The 17,250-nt window shown below is 38.9% G+C and overlaps 1 protein-coding gene across 13 annotated transcripts in view; it reads left to right on the forward strand.

Annotated features, from left to right (window-relative positions):
• The window catches only part of LOC121950808 (pleckstrin homology domain-containing family A member 5-like), a 112,989-nt gene that overhangs the window by 57,175 nt on the left and 38,564 nt on the right, over nt 1-17,250 (forward strand). For 9 of the 13 annotated variants that reach the window (XM_088080443.1, XM_088080445.1, XM_088080448.1 and 6 more), the window contains exons 4-7: nt 3,283-3,366; nt 8,349-8,387; nt 13,360-13,480; nt 13,623-13,727. In XM_088080443.1, the coding sequence (XP_087936569.1) occupies nt 3,283-3,366; nt 8,349-8,387; nt 13,360-13,480; nt 13,623-13,727 (349 nt within the window). The remainder of the gene's footprint in view (nt 1-3,282; nt 3,367-8,348; nt 8,388-13,359; nt 13,481-13,622; nt 13,728-17,250) is intronic. The other 4 variants (XM_088080444.1, XM_042496928.2, XM_042496930.2 and 1 more) reach the window with 1 other exon arrangement.

Below are 17,250 nucleotides of genomic sequence, written 5' to 3' on the forward strand. Positions count from 1 at the left end.
ACCGAAAATTCACGAAAATTGGGAAGACAGTGAGGTCCAGGGGTGGAAGATGTGATCAGCTGCCATATAACAGGGATGGTAAATGATTGTTATTGCCATGTTGTGCCATTGTTTATTAGAAAACGCTGCTTGATGTGTATGTTATCTGTCACAGTAGAGGCCAATGTCTCTTTTGGTTTTGAAATGTTTGCATGCTATCTAAAACCAAACACTCTGTCACATTGTTTGGTTTTGTGTTAAAACAACACAAAAAAAGCACAGCCAGTGTTGCAAAGGGTCTTTGTCTTTGCATGATTGTGATATCTCTGTGTAAAAAGGCTCATAGACTGAATAGGGTCAGTCACTCTGTTTACTGCAAATCTTCTTTGTAGTTCCCCAAAGGCTTGGTTTGATCTGCCTGCTTCTGAGAAAAATGTTTTGGTCTTTTTTGGCTAGCTGCAGTATTTGTTTTGTCTGGTTTTACTTTTCCATTTTTAATTTTGAAAATAATGTATTAGTGTGCTGTCAACACACGTGCTTACAGTTCTGTGCCATTATTTTCAGCCATTGGAACCTAACTGCATGGACTGCAAAACCAAAACAACAAGCTGAAAGCAGCTGAAAACTGAGTGGGTGTTGATTCTCCATGCATATGGCAATATTATTAATCCATCCATAAGTTATTTGATTCCGTGTTAATACAAAAATATATTGCTTGTTTGGAAATGTAATGAAAATGTGTTTTTTAGTAACATTAAAAGTATGCATATGAGCAGATCCCCTTTTGCAAAGTAGGTTGCATTTCATTTCACACCAGGAAACATAATACATCACACCACTTCATTGCAGTAAAGGCAGTATAACTATATGGGGTTTTCTAATGGTGGACAGTTCTTTATGGACACATTTGCATTCACTCTAGAGATAATACCAAAGTAGACACAGTGGAGGGATTTGCTGGAATTGGATCATTATTTTTTAACATCCTAGGAGGTATCAAACACTTTGCTTTCCTCTAATGAAAAGGCATGCCATTGCCAATTAATAGGTTAGCAAAAAGCACCCCTGTATTTTAAAGCTCTTTTCTTTTTAGCCATGGCTGAAGTACCACATGAAAGCAAACTTGCGGTGCGTGCATTAGGAGTATGAAAGCTAAAAGATTATCAGGTCTTTAATAGTTTAGATCTGATTATTAAACTCCATCCACAGTGTTGCATAACATCATTCATTCATCCCACTACAGTGTAGATTAATATCGATCCAGACTTTCTTTTTTTCTTTAAATCTGCAGCCAGTCTATGTGCAGAACAGTATAGGCATGTGTGAGGGGATACCAAAGAAAAATGGTGCCGTTGGTCTGCCCCAAGACCGCACAGAGTGCTCTGCTGCCAACAGTGCCTCCAGTAATTATAGACCAGAGCTGTGGAGACTGTTGCTCTCCAGGCTAAACTGAAACTAAACCCCCCATTTCATTCTTGGTATTCGCTCTTTTCAGTACAAGTACCCCGTGTTTAAAAACTGTTATTTTTGGGCTGCAGCTTGACTCTCTGTTGTTTATAGTTCAGCCTGACTGAGTTGAAATATAGAATAACTGTCCAGTGAAGGCAGTAGTAGCTTTGAAGAGTACTATTGACACTGCAGTTCATGCAACTTATATTATCTAATGTCGTGTTTAATAATTACTGCTGTCAGTATATTTGATTAATATATCGATAACATACTCTCCACTGCTGCTGAACTTTCCATTGCTGCAAGTCACTGACAGTGTAATCTAATAACCATTGATTTTCCATCTCTAAACGGGAGGTTATGAAATATGAAGCTTATGTACTGGACGCGGATTCTGAATTTAGCAGCCTAGTCATAATACCTATGATGATGTTGAAACCTGAACTTGATTCAGAATTCACTACTAATAGTGAGGAACACTGAAGCTTGTCATGATTACTGGGTAGTTTACTGAGACTTCAGCCCCCAGGCCATCCAGATAGCACACAACACTGACCAGACTCTACTTTACTGGAAAGCTGCTGTTGTTGTTGTGAAGGCCGGAGTCCTTGAACGACTCCTCTCCAAACACTGTGTGGTCTGTGTCCTGGTGCTCTAATCATGTTAGGGTGGAAGTGACTGTGGGCTGCTGTAATTAGCCAACAGGACGAGTAGGTAGCATCTTCTGTACCTCTGTCATTAGATGCTGTGTGTAACATGGCCTGCTGGAGCCTGTAGATTTAGGTCATTTTATTTTTTTTGTTTAGGGTGAAATGGACTTTAGTTATTTCAAATTTAGCACTAATCTACCTCTAAACTGTTCTTTTCTCCTCTTTTGTTTTGTCTTGTGTTTTGTTTGTTGTTTCAAGAAGGAAATAGGTTTTATTTTTGCTGTGGGCCCTTTTGTGCCATCTTTCTGCTTTTGTTTGGGGGCTTTACTTTGTTTTGTCTTGGGGTATTTAAGCTGTTGTTTGGTGTGCCATGTAGGCTTGTCAAGATCCTTTTTGATGATAAGACACTGGAATTGGAATATGAAAAATATTTAACATTAAAAGATGTAATAATGTTAATATATTCAAGAATAAAAATACTTTGACATTTTCAAAATACAAATACCAAATTCGGCCAAGAAAAACAAAACCAAGTGATATGTCCAGACTTTTTGGTTGGTTGCCAGAGGTTGGTAAGCTATTGATAATCAGACATGTTCTTTCTGTGGTGCTTTATTTTTCTTTGGACTCCTGTAAATACGTGGGGCTGGGAAGAAAAAAAAAGTAGAAATCGCTGCACCCAACTCTCATAGTTTCTGTTTATTCTGGCATTATTTTGGCTATCATATTGATTGTTAGGGAATATTGAGGGCAGCAATATGCTTAGAGTCATATCCACATATCATATGTAAAGGCGCTATCATAATCATCCAGACCAGCCTGGTGTCATGCTTGTTCTGGTGTCTCACTTACCCAGTGTACAGTATGTTTGGATGGACGAGTTTCGAGTTTGGACCAGTTTTTGATTGATGGATTTCTCCTTTGGCACAGCTTGATAATATTATTTCCATATTGTGTAGCTGTTCTGTCTCCACTCAGTATTCTGCTCAGCCAATACAAACGTTACCTCAGCTGCTCTCATGTTTTGCAGGTGAAGAGTTCTCTTAAGCCTTTACAGCTGGAGTTCTTTGAAAACATGTTTGGGTTTGCAGGGCGAAAAGCAGAATATCAATTTTTAAAGATAGAAAGATGTTTTTGTGATGTTTTCTAACATTGATCACTCTTATTTTTCTCCCTTTTCCTACCCTCTCCCTATTCTCAATAGTCATAATGAGCGGAAGGTGACCTGCAAGCATCCTGTCTCAAACTTACCCTCCCAAGACAACTGCATCTTTGTCGTCAACGAACAGTAAGTCTCTTGTTTTGCTTTTAGAATGCCACTGGGTAGCATTTTTGAGCACTACAGTATGCTGTTGCAACCCCTTATGTGTAGGCTACATTGCACAAGTCTGCACCCTGCCATCCTCCATTTGCAGCTCTGCCCTCTTAGTTCAAAGCCTCTTTTACCCAGTGCTTCTTCATTTATTTATGTTCGTAAACAGATTCCTAAGAAATAACCTCCTGAAAGGAAATGTCACTTCTGAGATACTTCTTAGATCCTCAAATTATTTAAGGGGTTTCATTTATTGCATAACTTCTGTGCCATTACCATCGATTGATATAAGGGCTGACACAAAAAAGCCATTGTATCATGTAGACATCAGTTAGTGGGAATGCAGTGATTCACAGTTGTGCCTAATTTTGACCTGTGCAAGAGTTCATGGCCTTTTCAGTTGTCATAAGTCCAAAGACATGTCCCTTAACAATGTTACATCCATGTGATCATCCACACTGCTCCCAGCACAACAATAATCACATGTCTGCCCACATGACTGGATCAGAGGCCAGTCATCTTGAACTTTCACTTCGAGGAGAACGACTCTACGAATCTGTCAGACTACGCTTAGTCAGTTTCTTTCCATCTCAGGAGTCATCAGTACTCCCACTTTGGCCTCCTTCACAGAATCGCACTGAAATTTACTTCCCTTTTCCAATCGTAACTGTTCTAAATATATATCTGCTAGACTGCTATCATCACAACCCACACCATGACACTGGCCTCATCTACCACCAAATCCAATTTGGCTTAAAGCTACAGCTGGTAACTTTTATATAGCTGACATTAAAAACTTCATGTCATATTTGCTCGAACTGTTACTGTATACATACAGTGATGCATGAGACAGATAATCTGTGGAAAGAATAATGTTCCTTCTCCTCCTCATACGGCTTCTAATAGAATTCACTGGAATCTGCCACAACTGATAGAAAACAACCAATCAGAGCCGAGGAATCTTTAACCCAGCTGTTAATCATTCCAGTCAGTATTCGTGAACTGCCGTCAATCTAGGCAGCGCTGATCAAATATGAATCAAGATTCTGTTACCGCACTGTTTTTCTCTTTCTAAAATGAGAAAGTTTGTGACTTCGCCGCCATGTTTGAAACAGTCCAACAAAGCACCACCCAACAGCTGGAGCAATCTTTCTGATTTAACAGCCAATCAGTACACTGAAATATGCTTCTGACCATTTGAGGTAAGATATAGGCAAATACAGTAACAGAATCTTGATTCATATTTAATCAGCGCTGCCTAGTTTGACAGTTTGTTTGCTATTCACTAGCAGTGATCGACATGATTGACAGCTGCTTTAGACACTCCTTGGCCCTGATTGGTTATTTCCTTTAACCATGGTAGATTCATGGATTAATTACTGAACAGGCCCTCAGGATGCAGGCCCAGCAGCCCAAAATGCCCTCTGGCAAAATGTTACTCAAATTAACATGTACTGACCGGAAAGAGACTCAAAAGGATTACAAAGGGACACAAAACAACCAAATGAATAAATAAAATTACCTCAGAGAGACCCAAATGACTACATAAAGACACAAAACAACCACAAGAAAACACAAAATGACCACAAAGAGACACAAACCACAAAAAGATGTGTAAAAACTTCATAATCCACCCATGGGTATATTCTACAAAAATGCCACCAGAAGCACTACGAGAACGATGAGGAACATGTTTTTTTTTCACAGGCCATCCATCTAATGTACCAATGTGTAGATGTAATGACAGTTTCAGAAAATGTGAAAAAAAGTTATGAAAGTCACTGACTGAAGATTTAATGTTGCATAACTTGTATCAGCTCCACTCAGTTTCTCAATTCCCTCAGAAACCTCCTGTCATAGCTGATTCACTATCATGTTATATTATTGCACTGAAGTGACGTCATCACAACTGGTGTCACTTATTTTATTGAGCAATGAAGGCTGATTCAAATATGATCTGCTTCAAGGCATGAAATTTTACTCCCATGTGGGAAATTATGGCCTTAGTCCAATATCTAGTGGAGCAGGAATTCCCTGATGGCCCAGCATGGGCACGAGTTTCATCTTTTTTCAATATGTGGCTAAGAAATTAAAATCCTGGTTTTACTAGAATATGATATATTGAGCTGTTTTGTCTCACCGAGCTCTTATGAGCGGCATTTTGTTCAGCAGAGATGGAATAATTGGAAAATGGTTGTGAAGACTCCTGTTGTGCCAGAACTGTCACACTGCACTCTCTTGACACATTCCTCCCCTCACTGTGTTACTCTCACATATCTGCTGTTTTTCACTCTGAGAGGCTCAACATGCCGCTGCGAGATGATATCTAATTTAGCAATTAGTGTTTGTCGGTGTAAAATAATCTGCAAAATGAAAATCAGATGTGCTAGAGGTCAACTTTAGGAAGGCAACATCGAAGTGATAAACCTCACTGCTTGATTTATTGTTATTTTTAAGTTTATTACAGTGCATCTCATCCACCAGTTGGCTCTGTTTTAGCAAAAGTAATAAAAGGGGAAATCTTCACCCTGGACGAGTAATAAAAGGCAAAGACGGATTTAAGCTGCCACAGGGATAAAGAGGCCAGGCTGGAAATCACTGCCTAATCTGCTCTGCACTTTGAGTAAACCCAAAACACGGAATTTGTTTTAAATTCGATCACTATCATCATCAGTGTCTAGTAGAACATATAAAAAACATAAATGCAACCCAATTTCACACATGTATAGCATGAGTAATACAAACACACAACGCTTTAAAGGAAATATGAATATTTAACATGAAGAAAACAGTAGTTTTAAGTTAACATTAGTCTCTGCCCTGAGACTGCAATTGCATAGGAAAAATGCTCTGCCATGATGTGTGAAACTTATTTACACATCCATGATGAATTGCGTAATCATGAGAGGGTGGGCCAGCCTTCAGTGGAGAGGCAACATATAACAGGCTAAAAGAGAGGCAAAAGTACTGGAGCTGTACCACACGGTGTTGAGGATAGTTGATTATGCTCAATCCTCTGCTCAGTAAAAAATTAATGTACTCCATCCTTAAAATGCTTTGATGCAGATAAACAAAACTTCTTTGACCTTGAACACAGCCAGAAGAGATGAATCAGTGATGCCTGGGTCTCTTTGCCCTTGTCACAATTATTGTTGACTCCACTTCAAGGTTCAGTCTGTCAGTTTAGTTTTGTGAAAGTGGAGTCGCAGCCCACGGTTGGGTAAATGCATGGCAGGAACACACAGAGCAAATGCCACTGTGTTGTTATTTAGAGACTAATTTAAGCTATTACTCGTACAATAAGCTCTCCTAATCTGCTTATGGGTTATAAACATTCTATATTTTATCCATCACTCATACTTAACTGTACACTCTCAGGTATGCTGTGATGTGTGAGTTACTGCTCAAGTCGCAGCTGAGGTCCCGACTTTGACAAGTGGCTTCACCCACCTCTGTGAATGCCACAACATTCTGCTGTCAATACTGTACACGTCTGGGCCTATTTTTAGTGGGCCACATGGCCATGTGCAAGCTGACAGGAGGTATTTGTAGAGCTCACATAGCACGCATATTCGCTAAAACATGATCTGACCATGTCTATAATGTATTACCTATTTCTTTTCAAATGCAATTCAGGTCAGGTAATTTGGCAAAATAGAGTACTGTAAGACTCAACCATATAGTTTATACTGTGGTAGCTTTCCTATATTATGTGTCTGCATGTATTAATAAGACCATTAAGTCAATGATTAAAATCAGTTAGCAGGACTGCATTTTATCTTAATGTTGCGTTTTTGTTAATGATGTGACAAATATTCAGAGCTATAAAGTTTTAAATTCACTAGATGTTTTTTTTTTTGTATTTATAAACGCTTTCTCACTTAATGTACAATAAAATGTGCAATTATTATAATATACATAAACAGTAGGATATACATTTGCAAGTACTACAATAGAAGATTTTATCCACAACACCCACTCCTAATTGCAGTCAGTCCATGGAGGCTGTAGGTGAAAAGACAGCATAGCAGGATAAATATAATCAGTCTCCTCTCGGAGTAGGGATGGGCATTCTAAGTGATTTCCATATTTTAGTACTTGCATTAAATTATTATTGAGTACACAAATATTTACACACAAAAAAGAATGTCAGAGTAGGATCTGTAATGAACACCCTAGCAAAAATGCAGATAAGGGTAAGGGTTAGCCTAACTCTCTGCGCTGCGCAGACTATAGAGATTAGCTGTGATACTCAAGTTTAATATTACAGAGATAGCACTGCACATAAATGTTGTTGAAATATTTCCAAACATCCTGCCTGTGATGTTAGATGAAGTGATGTCTGACTGAAAATGTTGAATATTATGTGTAGCTGCACAGATCTTACACTGTATATAAAGATGGACGAGGCATCTCCACTTACTCTTACTGCACAAAAATAAAGCCAAAATATCCCGGATACAGCAAGTCTGGGCTGTAGTGATATCTGTGGTATTGAGTCCCTGCCTATACACCCATACGACCAATTATGAGCCGTGTTATTGATTGAGTGCACACCGATTGGCACACACAGTTAGCAATCCTTATGTCACACCCCCTTTTTATAGCATCAAATAACTAACTGAATGATATTAGAAAAACAAACACTTTAACAAACAGCAGTATGATTTAAACTAGAAGGTAGAAGGTAGATTTATTAGTAATTTTTTAAACAAAATTTAGAAAACTAAATAATGACCATCTTCACTGACAGAAATCATCTTTCACTTTTGGGGAGTTGTCATGTTGTCCATCTTTGTTATACAGTCTATATCTATGTCAGGTACGGTCACATTTAGAGATCCAGTACAAAACAACACAGTGTACTGCCTATAGGCAGGGAGTCTTCAAAGCCCCTCATTGGTCAAAAATTCTGAACTTTCATTCTCAAAAATATTTGTCTTTCCTCTGTTTTGTAGTGTGAATTGTGGAAAATTGTGTCACCCAGCGTTTAGCAGGTAATGCACTGTTAGGTGCAGATGGACAACTATGTGTTCTCCACCTTTGTTTTTCATGTAAAACACTTGAACATGTCTGTTAATAATCCTTGTTGTTGCACACTAACAACACACTGTGGGTGCTTTGAATGGTGTTTTGCCTGATGACCTGTTGCATTTGCATTCCAAAGTCTTGCAAGGTGCACTTTACTGTCTGAACTGCTTGTTGTGTTCATTTAAACCTTAATGAAAAACTAACCACTGGGAGATCATTACTCACTTTTTTCAGAGCGGAGGGTCAAGCTGTGCATCCTTACTGAAAGCTGAGCTTTTGGAAAAAATCTTTTGTTTCCCCTCCATTCAGATCACTGTTGGTTTCCCAGAAAGCATGAAATCTGCTCATTGTTTGATCACAGAGTCCTAACAAAAGGTTTTTGATAGGCGCAAAAGCATCAGAAAGTGTGATCATTGTGCACTTTATGGTACACAGCTCAGTTGAGTGTTTGTTTTGACAAACTGTCAAAAACCTTGACTTTGTGAACAGCCCTTAATGCTCTGTCCCTTATACAGGATACGCGCAAGAGTCTGGGTGATATAAAAAAAAAATCAACATCATGATATATTTTTTTACAGATGTACTTGATATCAACAAACTGAAATACATTAAAAACGACCAAAAAAAAAAGGAAAGAAAAATAAGTATGGCTGTCAGCATTAATCATGATGTGATTATGGTCCGTAATTAACAGGTTATTTTTTTAAAATTGTGTTCATTGCTGGCCGACATTCCTTACTTTAAGAGGCTGTACCATTTTAAAGCTAAAGTGATGATACTGGCACCTAAGGAAACCAGTGGCAACAACCATGTCATGCCAGCTTCTCACTAAGGGGTCAGAGTAGCACTCCAAAGTTAGGCTAGATTTTGGAGAAGTAAAAACGATGGTTCTGTGAGTACCCATGAATCTCCCCTTTACAGACATGCCCACTTTATGCTGGTCCCAAGCAGCTTTTTACAGTCACTTGATTCTTAATCAAGTAAATCGGGTAAGAATTGCTTCACCTAGTCAATATGGACTTCAAAACTGTTTTGTAATGCAAAATAATGGAATTCAAATCATGTGATTTAAAAAAAGCCATTCATCATATATAGTCACTATAGAAATTCTGCAATTAATTGCGATTTTAAAAATTAATCATTTGACAGCCCTAAAAATAACATATTTTGTACAGTACAAAATTATTTTAGGTACCATCGGGGCTATAGGACAAGTGGATGTCTGTTTAACATAATCTACTGAACAATATAGTTTGAAGTATGCTTGGATCAAACTTATAAAGAACAGCACCATGAGTCAAATGAGGTTGGTGAATAATGTCAGTACATTTTTGGTTTATCACCCAGCTCTCTGCTACTCTGTGTCTCTGAACCTTCTTGAGCTGCGTATGCTTGCCTTGTCTTCTAGTCTTTTGTTGGTGAAAAAGATAAAAGGTCAGGTTCACTGCACAACAAAAGTGTTTGAAAGCACCCCTTATTTCTTTAGAAATGCTGTGTGGTCATTTTAAAATGCACCCTCAGCCGCTCAGTTCAGTGTTTCCCCCCAGTGTGCTTAGAGCGCCAAGCTTCAGTGGCAGTGTAATCCCTCCTCACTCTTTTTGCACACACAGACTCACACAGGCACACTAAATCCATGCAGGACCAGGCAGTGCTGTGGCACTTTAATATATACGGGTTAGCCATGATATGTGGGGCTGTGTGTTGGTCCTGTGACAGACATGCAACCTGTCCACAGTGCTTCTTTGCTGATAGATCTTCGGGAAAACCTGCGCTTTATTGCTTGCATGTAAACTAAGCCAAATTTCACCCAATTAAAATCCCTTTTCTTGGCTTTACAGGTCTAGTAATTAAATGGTTTTTTGGGGGGCCCTCTCAGGCTTCGATTTGAGATTTATTGACTTTGCTGTAGTCATTTAGCTGTGGTAAACACAAAGATGGTTGTTGTTTAGCTCTGGTATTTTGCTACAACTATCACTGTGTTCATATATCACAGTGATATCCACTGTGAGCTAGTGCTGTCTGGAATCAAGCACCAACCTAAACAAGTAAATAGTAATTTAAAGCGAGACACAGACACTTAAAATAGCCTGTTGTGGAATTTCATGCTCAAATTTTAGAGAAGGCAGATTCGAGAAATGTTTCATTTTGAAATATAGATGTCAGTGGTCTCCATCCGGTGTTTGCATTGTATTTACTGTAAGGGGTGGAGAAAAACTGGAGAGGCCCAGATTTTGAATGCTTTGAAGAAGGAGCTTTGGGTATTCGTATTAGCACAGGAGGATTTATTTTATTAATAAAATTTGCAATTGGGATTGAAGCAAGCCAACAATGTGCAAATGGAAACTAGTGCTGAAGCAATCTGTCAGCTATCAATTGATGAAAGAATCTGCAACTGTTTTGATAATTGGTTAATTGTTTAAGTTGTTCTTCAAGCACAAATGCAAAAAATATCCTAGTTTTCTCCAACCTAGTTGCAGCTTGTCAGTTGTTGGATTTTCTACTTTTGCATGCCATAGTAAACAGAATATCTTTGTGTTTTTGATAAAAAAAAAATTTTCTCCTGATGTTATCATTTTGTATTTGAACATAAGGTGTGATTCTATCCACTTGTTTTCACGCACATTTTAGGTTGAAACGCCAAAAAAAAAAAAAAATTATTGCAAAAAAGTTTTTATGCTGCGGAGGAGGTGGACAAGTTGGTGTATCAATAAAAGTTTAATGCAACTAAGTGCAATGGAAACGGATTCTGTGAAAAAATGATGACATTTCATAACTGCACAGGCCTATGCCGGCAACCTTTGTCGACTCTGGATGGCTTTTAAATTTTTATGCACACATGCAGCGTTCAAATGGGATCATGTTTATAGTGTTCACGAGAAGTGACCTTATCATGACCTTGTAAGTGGAAAATTTCAGAGAACAGGAGCGAATGGAAAAATGTATAAATGCACATTTTAATGTGCTGATTTTTTAAGAAAAAAAAGTTTGCACTACATTTGGATGGGAACCCAATAATGACTAAGAATTTTTTTTTTTTTTGCAATGTAGCTTTTCCCTTTATAATCTAATTTTTACCACAGGGAAAAATGTTGATGAACATTCTTTTATTAACATTTGAATACCCATATACAATGTCTGTTGTTGTGCTTAAGATATTTGAAGTTATTCTTGAGGACTGTAAAGCAGCATCATTTCTCCTATTGTTCTCTATCTGCCTGTAGACACAGGCCAGCTTTTACACTAAAACAGCCAATTTAACTCCCCCTATGTTTTTAATTTCCCTGCTTGCAAATTGATTATCAGTCTCTGAGTAATTATCAACAAAACCCCTACGCACACAAACACACTGTAGCTCAGGGACTGGAAGTGGTTTGTTGGGCAAATTAAGCGTCAAAAACATCTTCTTTGCAAAAAGTCAGTCCACCCTCTCCATTCCTTCCAGCCTTTGTTTTCATGATGGCAGGTTGACACAGCATTGATTACAGTCCACTTGCAATTTTGCCTGTCACTGGAAGTGCTGAAAATTCTCAGAGCTCATTTTCTCGATCGAGATCATTAGATGGAGAAGACGGCAAATCTCAGTGGCCACTCACCCTTCTGTACAAGCAGCTATCTCAGAGTAGTGACTCGAAAACTGTGTGCACTTCAACTCGAGAGAGCATTAGTCACCCACTCGTCCACCCCATGATTTCCTTGATGAGTCACCTCTGCACAAAAAGCCTCTTATATATTCAGTCACATAAGACAGCCAGTCAGCTCTGATGATAAGAAAACTTTTCTTTCTTGTATGAAATTCTCTTATTGACTTAAAAATCATCAGATCTCAAGTACATAATGGTTAGAAGTTGCTGCTTCCTGCAGCTCAGCCTTCCCTTGTAACAAAGCATGTAACTTTTCTTCTCAATACAGGTAAGACAGAGTCAGTCTGTGATTGTCTTTTTGTCTTTGGTAGTATCAGACCTGTCACTGTGCTGCTCGGGAATGAACCTCCTGTGTGTGTTGCCTGCTGTTGTGAGCCGAGCTGATGTTATCCCCTGTGATCCCTTTTCGTGTTTGTGCAACTTCAGTGTAACAGCATGGAGTCTGAAATGTTAAACCGTTTCTAAATTGACTCTTGACTTACCTTTTTTGGAGTGTCAGTAGTCTTGTCTTTGTGTCTAACAGATGGATGAATTGAGCAATTGATCTAGGTGGCACAGATGGATTGAAAGTGAATAGAGATGATGCATGATTATTGATTATCAAATGAGGGCCTCATTTACCCTGAATGGTACCGTATAATCTAAAGTCTGTGAATGTTAGGTCATTTATCAAATGGGCAGGTTAGATGGGGGAGTTTGCAGTGCAGGGTTGGCAGTTTCTGTCCTTACTCAGTGACCTGAAACCTCGATATCAGAGAGATAACATTTTTTCACTGCTGCAGAATTTCTGCTCTACTCTGTCTTGTTCCCTCCAGACCACAACATTGTTCCCTTCTTATAGAATGTAGGACATCTCCATGGGCCAGAGACAACTTATTTCACAAGGTGTTCTGTCCTATGGCAAATGTATTGAACTCAGTGTGCTTTCAACTTTCGCTTTCAAAATGTTTTGTCTTCTAGAGGCATCCTGACCTGATTCACTGTTGCAACTGCTGCATTTCAATATGTCAGGCAGACTTTGCCAACCATTTAAAGCTGTTCGACAACTGGGAATGTATCTGCAGTGACATGGTGGGAGTAATTGGCTTGATTCATAGGCCCATGTTGAGATCTCATTATAACTGAGAGTTTGAGCTTCAGAAGGATGAGGGGAACAGATAATACAGTCTGCTTCCTCCTATTCTCCTTTTCTTCATTCTTTTTTTTATCTGAGGCCAGTAGACATAAATCGGGAGTCAATATGTCTGACTGATGATCTGCCTATATGCTCTTGGCATGCTTTGTGTCTTTTATTTAGATCTGCATCCAAAGCGCCGGCGAATGAAAAGAAAGAACGGCCACTAAGCACCATGAGTGAGGCCTCCAACTACACAGGCGGCTCGGACTATGCCGCAAACCCCAGCAGCCCAGCGGGAAGAGTGAGTGACACACACGAAGACAGGATAATCATGCATGTCTGTTAAGTTAGAAAAATAATGGAAAACCAGTCCAGAAATCTAAAAGTCTAGACTTTTTTGTGTGGATTGACCTCACTCTGCTATTTACATACTGTATTTCTAGCCATCAAGACCCTCCAAGAAAATTCACAACTTCGGGAAGAGATCCAACTCCATCAGGAGGAATCCCAGTGCCCCAGTAATCAAGAGAAACTGGCTTTATAAACAGGTGAGCAAGATTAACAGACTTTAGGGTGCAGAGTTGGTAACTTGGTGTAATTTTCAGTATTATTCAGTTGAGACTGATATGTTGCAACACCGATTGGATGGATTGCCACCATGAAACCCAGCACATGTATTCACGTCCACTTAAAGATGATATTTAATATTTTGTTGATCCCCTGATTTTTCATCTAATGGCCACCCTCAGGTCAAATTTTTAACTCATAATTTCTAACCAAATACCTGCAGACTCCACTATATTCCGTGTCTAGTGCTAATTAGCTAATGTTAGCGTGCTAATTGACCCTGCTTAGGACTGCTCGTTTGTGATGATCCCTCAAGCTGTCAGAGCAAGCATGGAACTCACCCTGTAACTAACTTCACTCCGCAAAGAAATATTTTTTGATTTTGGTTGAAATAAAAAAGCGATTTCACAGAGAAATACACAGATGGGGTCTACAATACATGTTTGAAGGATATATCCAGGATGTCAACCTCAATCAATAGCAAAAATATGTTAAAAAGATAAAATTAGAAGCTAAAGCCTAAAATACAGATCACAGTGCAAAAGTGAACCACCACAGCTGTCACATAACAGCTTCAGTCCCCTGTGAGAAAAGGCTGTTTGGCAGCAAGGTAAAGCAGTTTTCTAAGTACAGCTTACACTTAAACTGATATTAATTTCATTAGGTTGCCATTTTTTAGGCCGCTAAAAACTAACCAATGTAGGCAGTTTTTGCTCAGTGCTATTTCTGCGTTTACGACATTAGCTTAAAAGAAAACATTAACCTAAAGTAAATTAGTAATAATACAGCGACCTCATTATAACAATTAATTATCAGTTCATTATACATTGTATGTTTGTAAGTTCATTGATATTTAGACACAAGAATATTTGAAAAAAATTATCAATTTAGCGTAGAGGAGGAGGTGATCTTGTGAATGCAAACTTTATACAACTTTCCTCCTTTTTGATATAGAACAAAGTTAAGGTCTTTCTCTTTCATTACAGTTTGCAGCAACAATCTTAAGCACAAAGAGAGCTTTTTGATGTCTTACAGGGTCTCAGCATTTCTTTGTCCAGTTGCTCAGCCCAGTGCGACAGTGTTGAAATACCAATCCCTCATCACCGCTCCCTGGTTACTTACAGGAGGGTGAAAAGGGGGTGCTTGAGGCAGCTCTTTGCCAGACAGGACTCTCTCATGCTTCCTAAGTGGGAGACTCATTTAGTTTTGATTGCAGCCTCCCGGCGCAGTCTTGTGAACACATGATGACTCCTTTGGTACAGCTGCCAGCTGCTATTTCTTTGGGGACCTCAATCAGGGTGACGTAGATCAAGCAAAAAGACTCACAAATCTGCTACCCTGAATAAAAGCTGGATTTGCACTTTTATTTCCCTGCCTCATTGAAACCTGGAAGCTATTGAAGTCCTTGGCTGAGGAAAAGCTGCAGCCCTTCACTTGATCCATTGGGAGAACAGAATGCCACAGTGATTGATGTGATGGTGAAAGCCTCGGTTTTCTCTCCCCGCCTGAACTGCGCAAGATCTGACAGAACTTTTGATAAAGTTTATTCATGAACACATTGTAAAGTAAGCAGTTAAGACCTTGATTGAACAGAGGAAAGGTGATGAATTAATGGATGCAAAAAGGTTTAAACCTGTTTTTTTTTTTCTTATGTGCCTCTATTATGAACACGCTGAGCAGCATCTGGTATTGTAACATTTTGATACTAATGTGTTAAACATGCTGGTTCATGGAGATGAATTTCCATTTAAAGTAAACTGCAGCCCACATGCCATTTGACCATAATGACAGAGTTGTTGAGGTCCCTCCTCCGACTTTTGTCTCCGTGTGGAATCCACGATTAAGGCTTTGCACAAGTTTTCCAATAAAGCGTTTGGGGGAGTTAATACCCTTTTCCTCACCCTTCATCCTTTTCGAGCAGCAGCCTGGAAACCCCTTTGATCACAGTGTTGTGATACCAAAGAACAACTTAAGCAAAGGAAGTTTATTTTTGTTGCCTGCTGAACAACATACTGCCTTTTGAAAGACAAAGTTGTTTATTTGGTTGTAATTATATCCACAGAGGAGTACTGTTTTTATTATGTTTATTCCATACCAGAAATCAAATAAAGTGCACTTATGCCTTTTCAGGCCAGTTATATGTAGCATTTGAGGGGCAGAAATTTGGATTACAAAGTGGATGATTTCCATACTGTCTCCATTAAAGAATGTATTTACTATTTATTACTATTTACTATTTATTTACAAAATACAAAAACAAGTCAGTTGAGGCATTTTAGACAACAATGTGCACAACTGCATGCATGAAAAGACAAAATGGGAAAGACAAATTGATATGTTGATATGACACCCCTTGCTCCTACCTCTTAACCCATACCCCTCTGTTTTGCATGTTCAGGTCCAGGGGTAGGGTGTCCCAGTTCTTGTTGAGATGGAGGGGTATGGCAAAGTGTTTGGGCTACATTGCCCTCAAAATGGAGGATTTTCAGAGGCACACTCCAAAGTAGGAGAAATCAACAGAAAGATGGCTGCACAAGTAAAAAAGAAACCAGCAAATGCATTTTCTTTGGATATAAAGATTGAAAAAAATTGTGATGGCATATGATGCCCAAAATTGAACTTAAGTCCAACTGGGATATGACCTTACTTATTACTGTTTCTCTAATATCAGTGCAGACCGGAATGGTAGATGTGCAGGTTGCTAACGTTAGCCTTCTATATTCATCAGATAAGTGGCAAATGTCAATAATAGTACTAATAAGGTCATATTTTGCCATAGTTGTCATTTATTTGTGGCGGCCAGCCACCATGAAAAGATTTTCTTTATTTGGAGCTGGACTGTTCATTAGGTTCGCTGTCAAAATATATTTACACCATTCCGTTATTAATTTCACCACACTCTCGAAAGCGCAGAGCGTACTCTGGGCACAGATGGAGCAGCAGAAGGTCAGGCTCATTGAAGTGAAAGTGACCATTTATTCTATGGGGTTTTAAGTTTGCATTCACTGGCAGCAGCTGCTCCTCTCATCCATCAATCTGATCAGCTCTGTACGGATCAACAGATCAATTATCCAGCCCGATGAGTCAAACTGATGCTGAGGAAAAAAGGAGCTCATGGAGAGGTCCACCTGTGCTGTGTTCATGGACCTACAAAAACCTTAGAATTTAGAGAGAGGATACAAAATGGTACAAAGGAACACACATACACTCCAGTTCTGTGGGTAACACTGACATTTGTTTACCTAAACCCCATCAACAACTAGTAATTATGTATCAGGGTGATGAAGGGTTATCCTATTTCATGGGACAATATTTCAACCACTACCCCATCCAACTCTCGAAGGCCAAAGGAGTACTCGAAAAACAAGTAGTAGGGGTAAAAATAAGAAATGGGATTGTGCCTTAATGATATGGATATGGTTCAACTAATTACATTCAAGGAGCTGAGTGGACCACAGCAAGTAATTTTTCTTTGTCATTTCACAGTCAAGTAATTCCCACTAG

This window comes from Plectropomus leopardus, chromosome 7 (assembly GCF_026936395.1).
Source record: "Plectropomus leopardus strain MGB_pleo_1.0 chromosome 7, ASM2693639v1, whole genome shotgun sequence".
NCBI lineage: Eukaryota > Metazoa > Chordata > Actinopteri > Perciformes > Serranidae > Plectropomus > Plectropomus leopardus.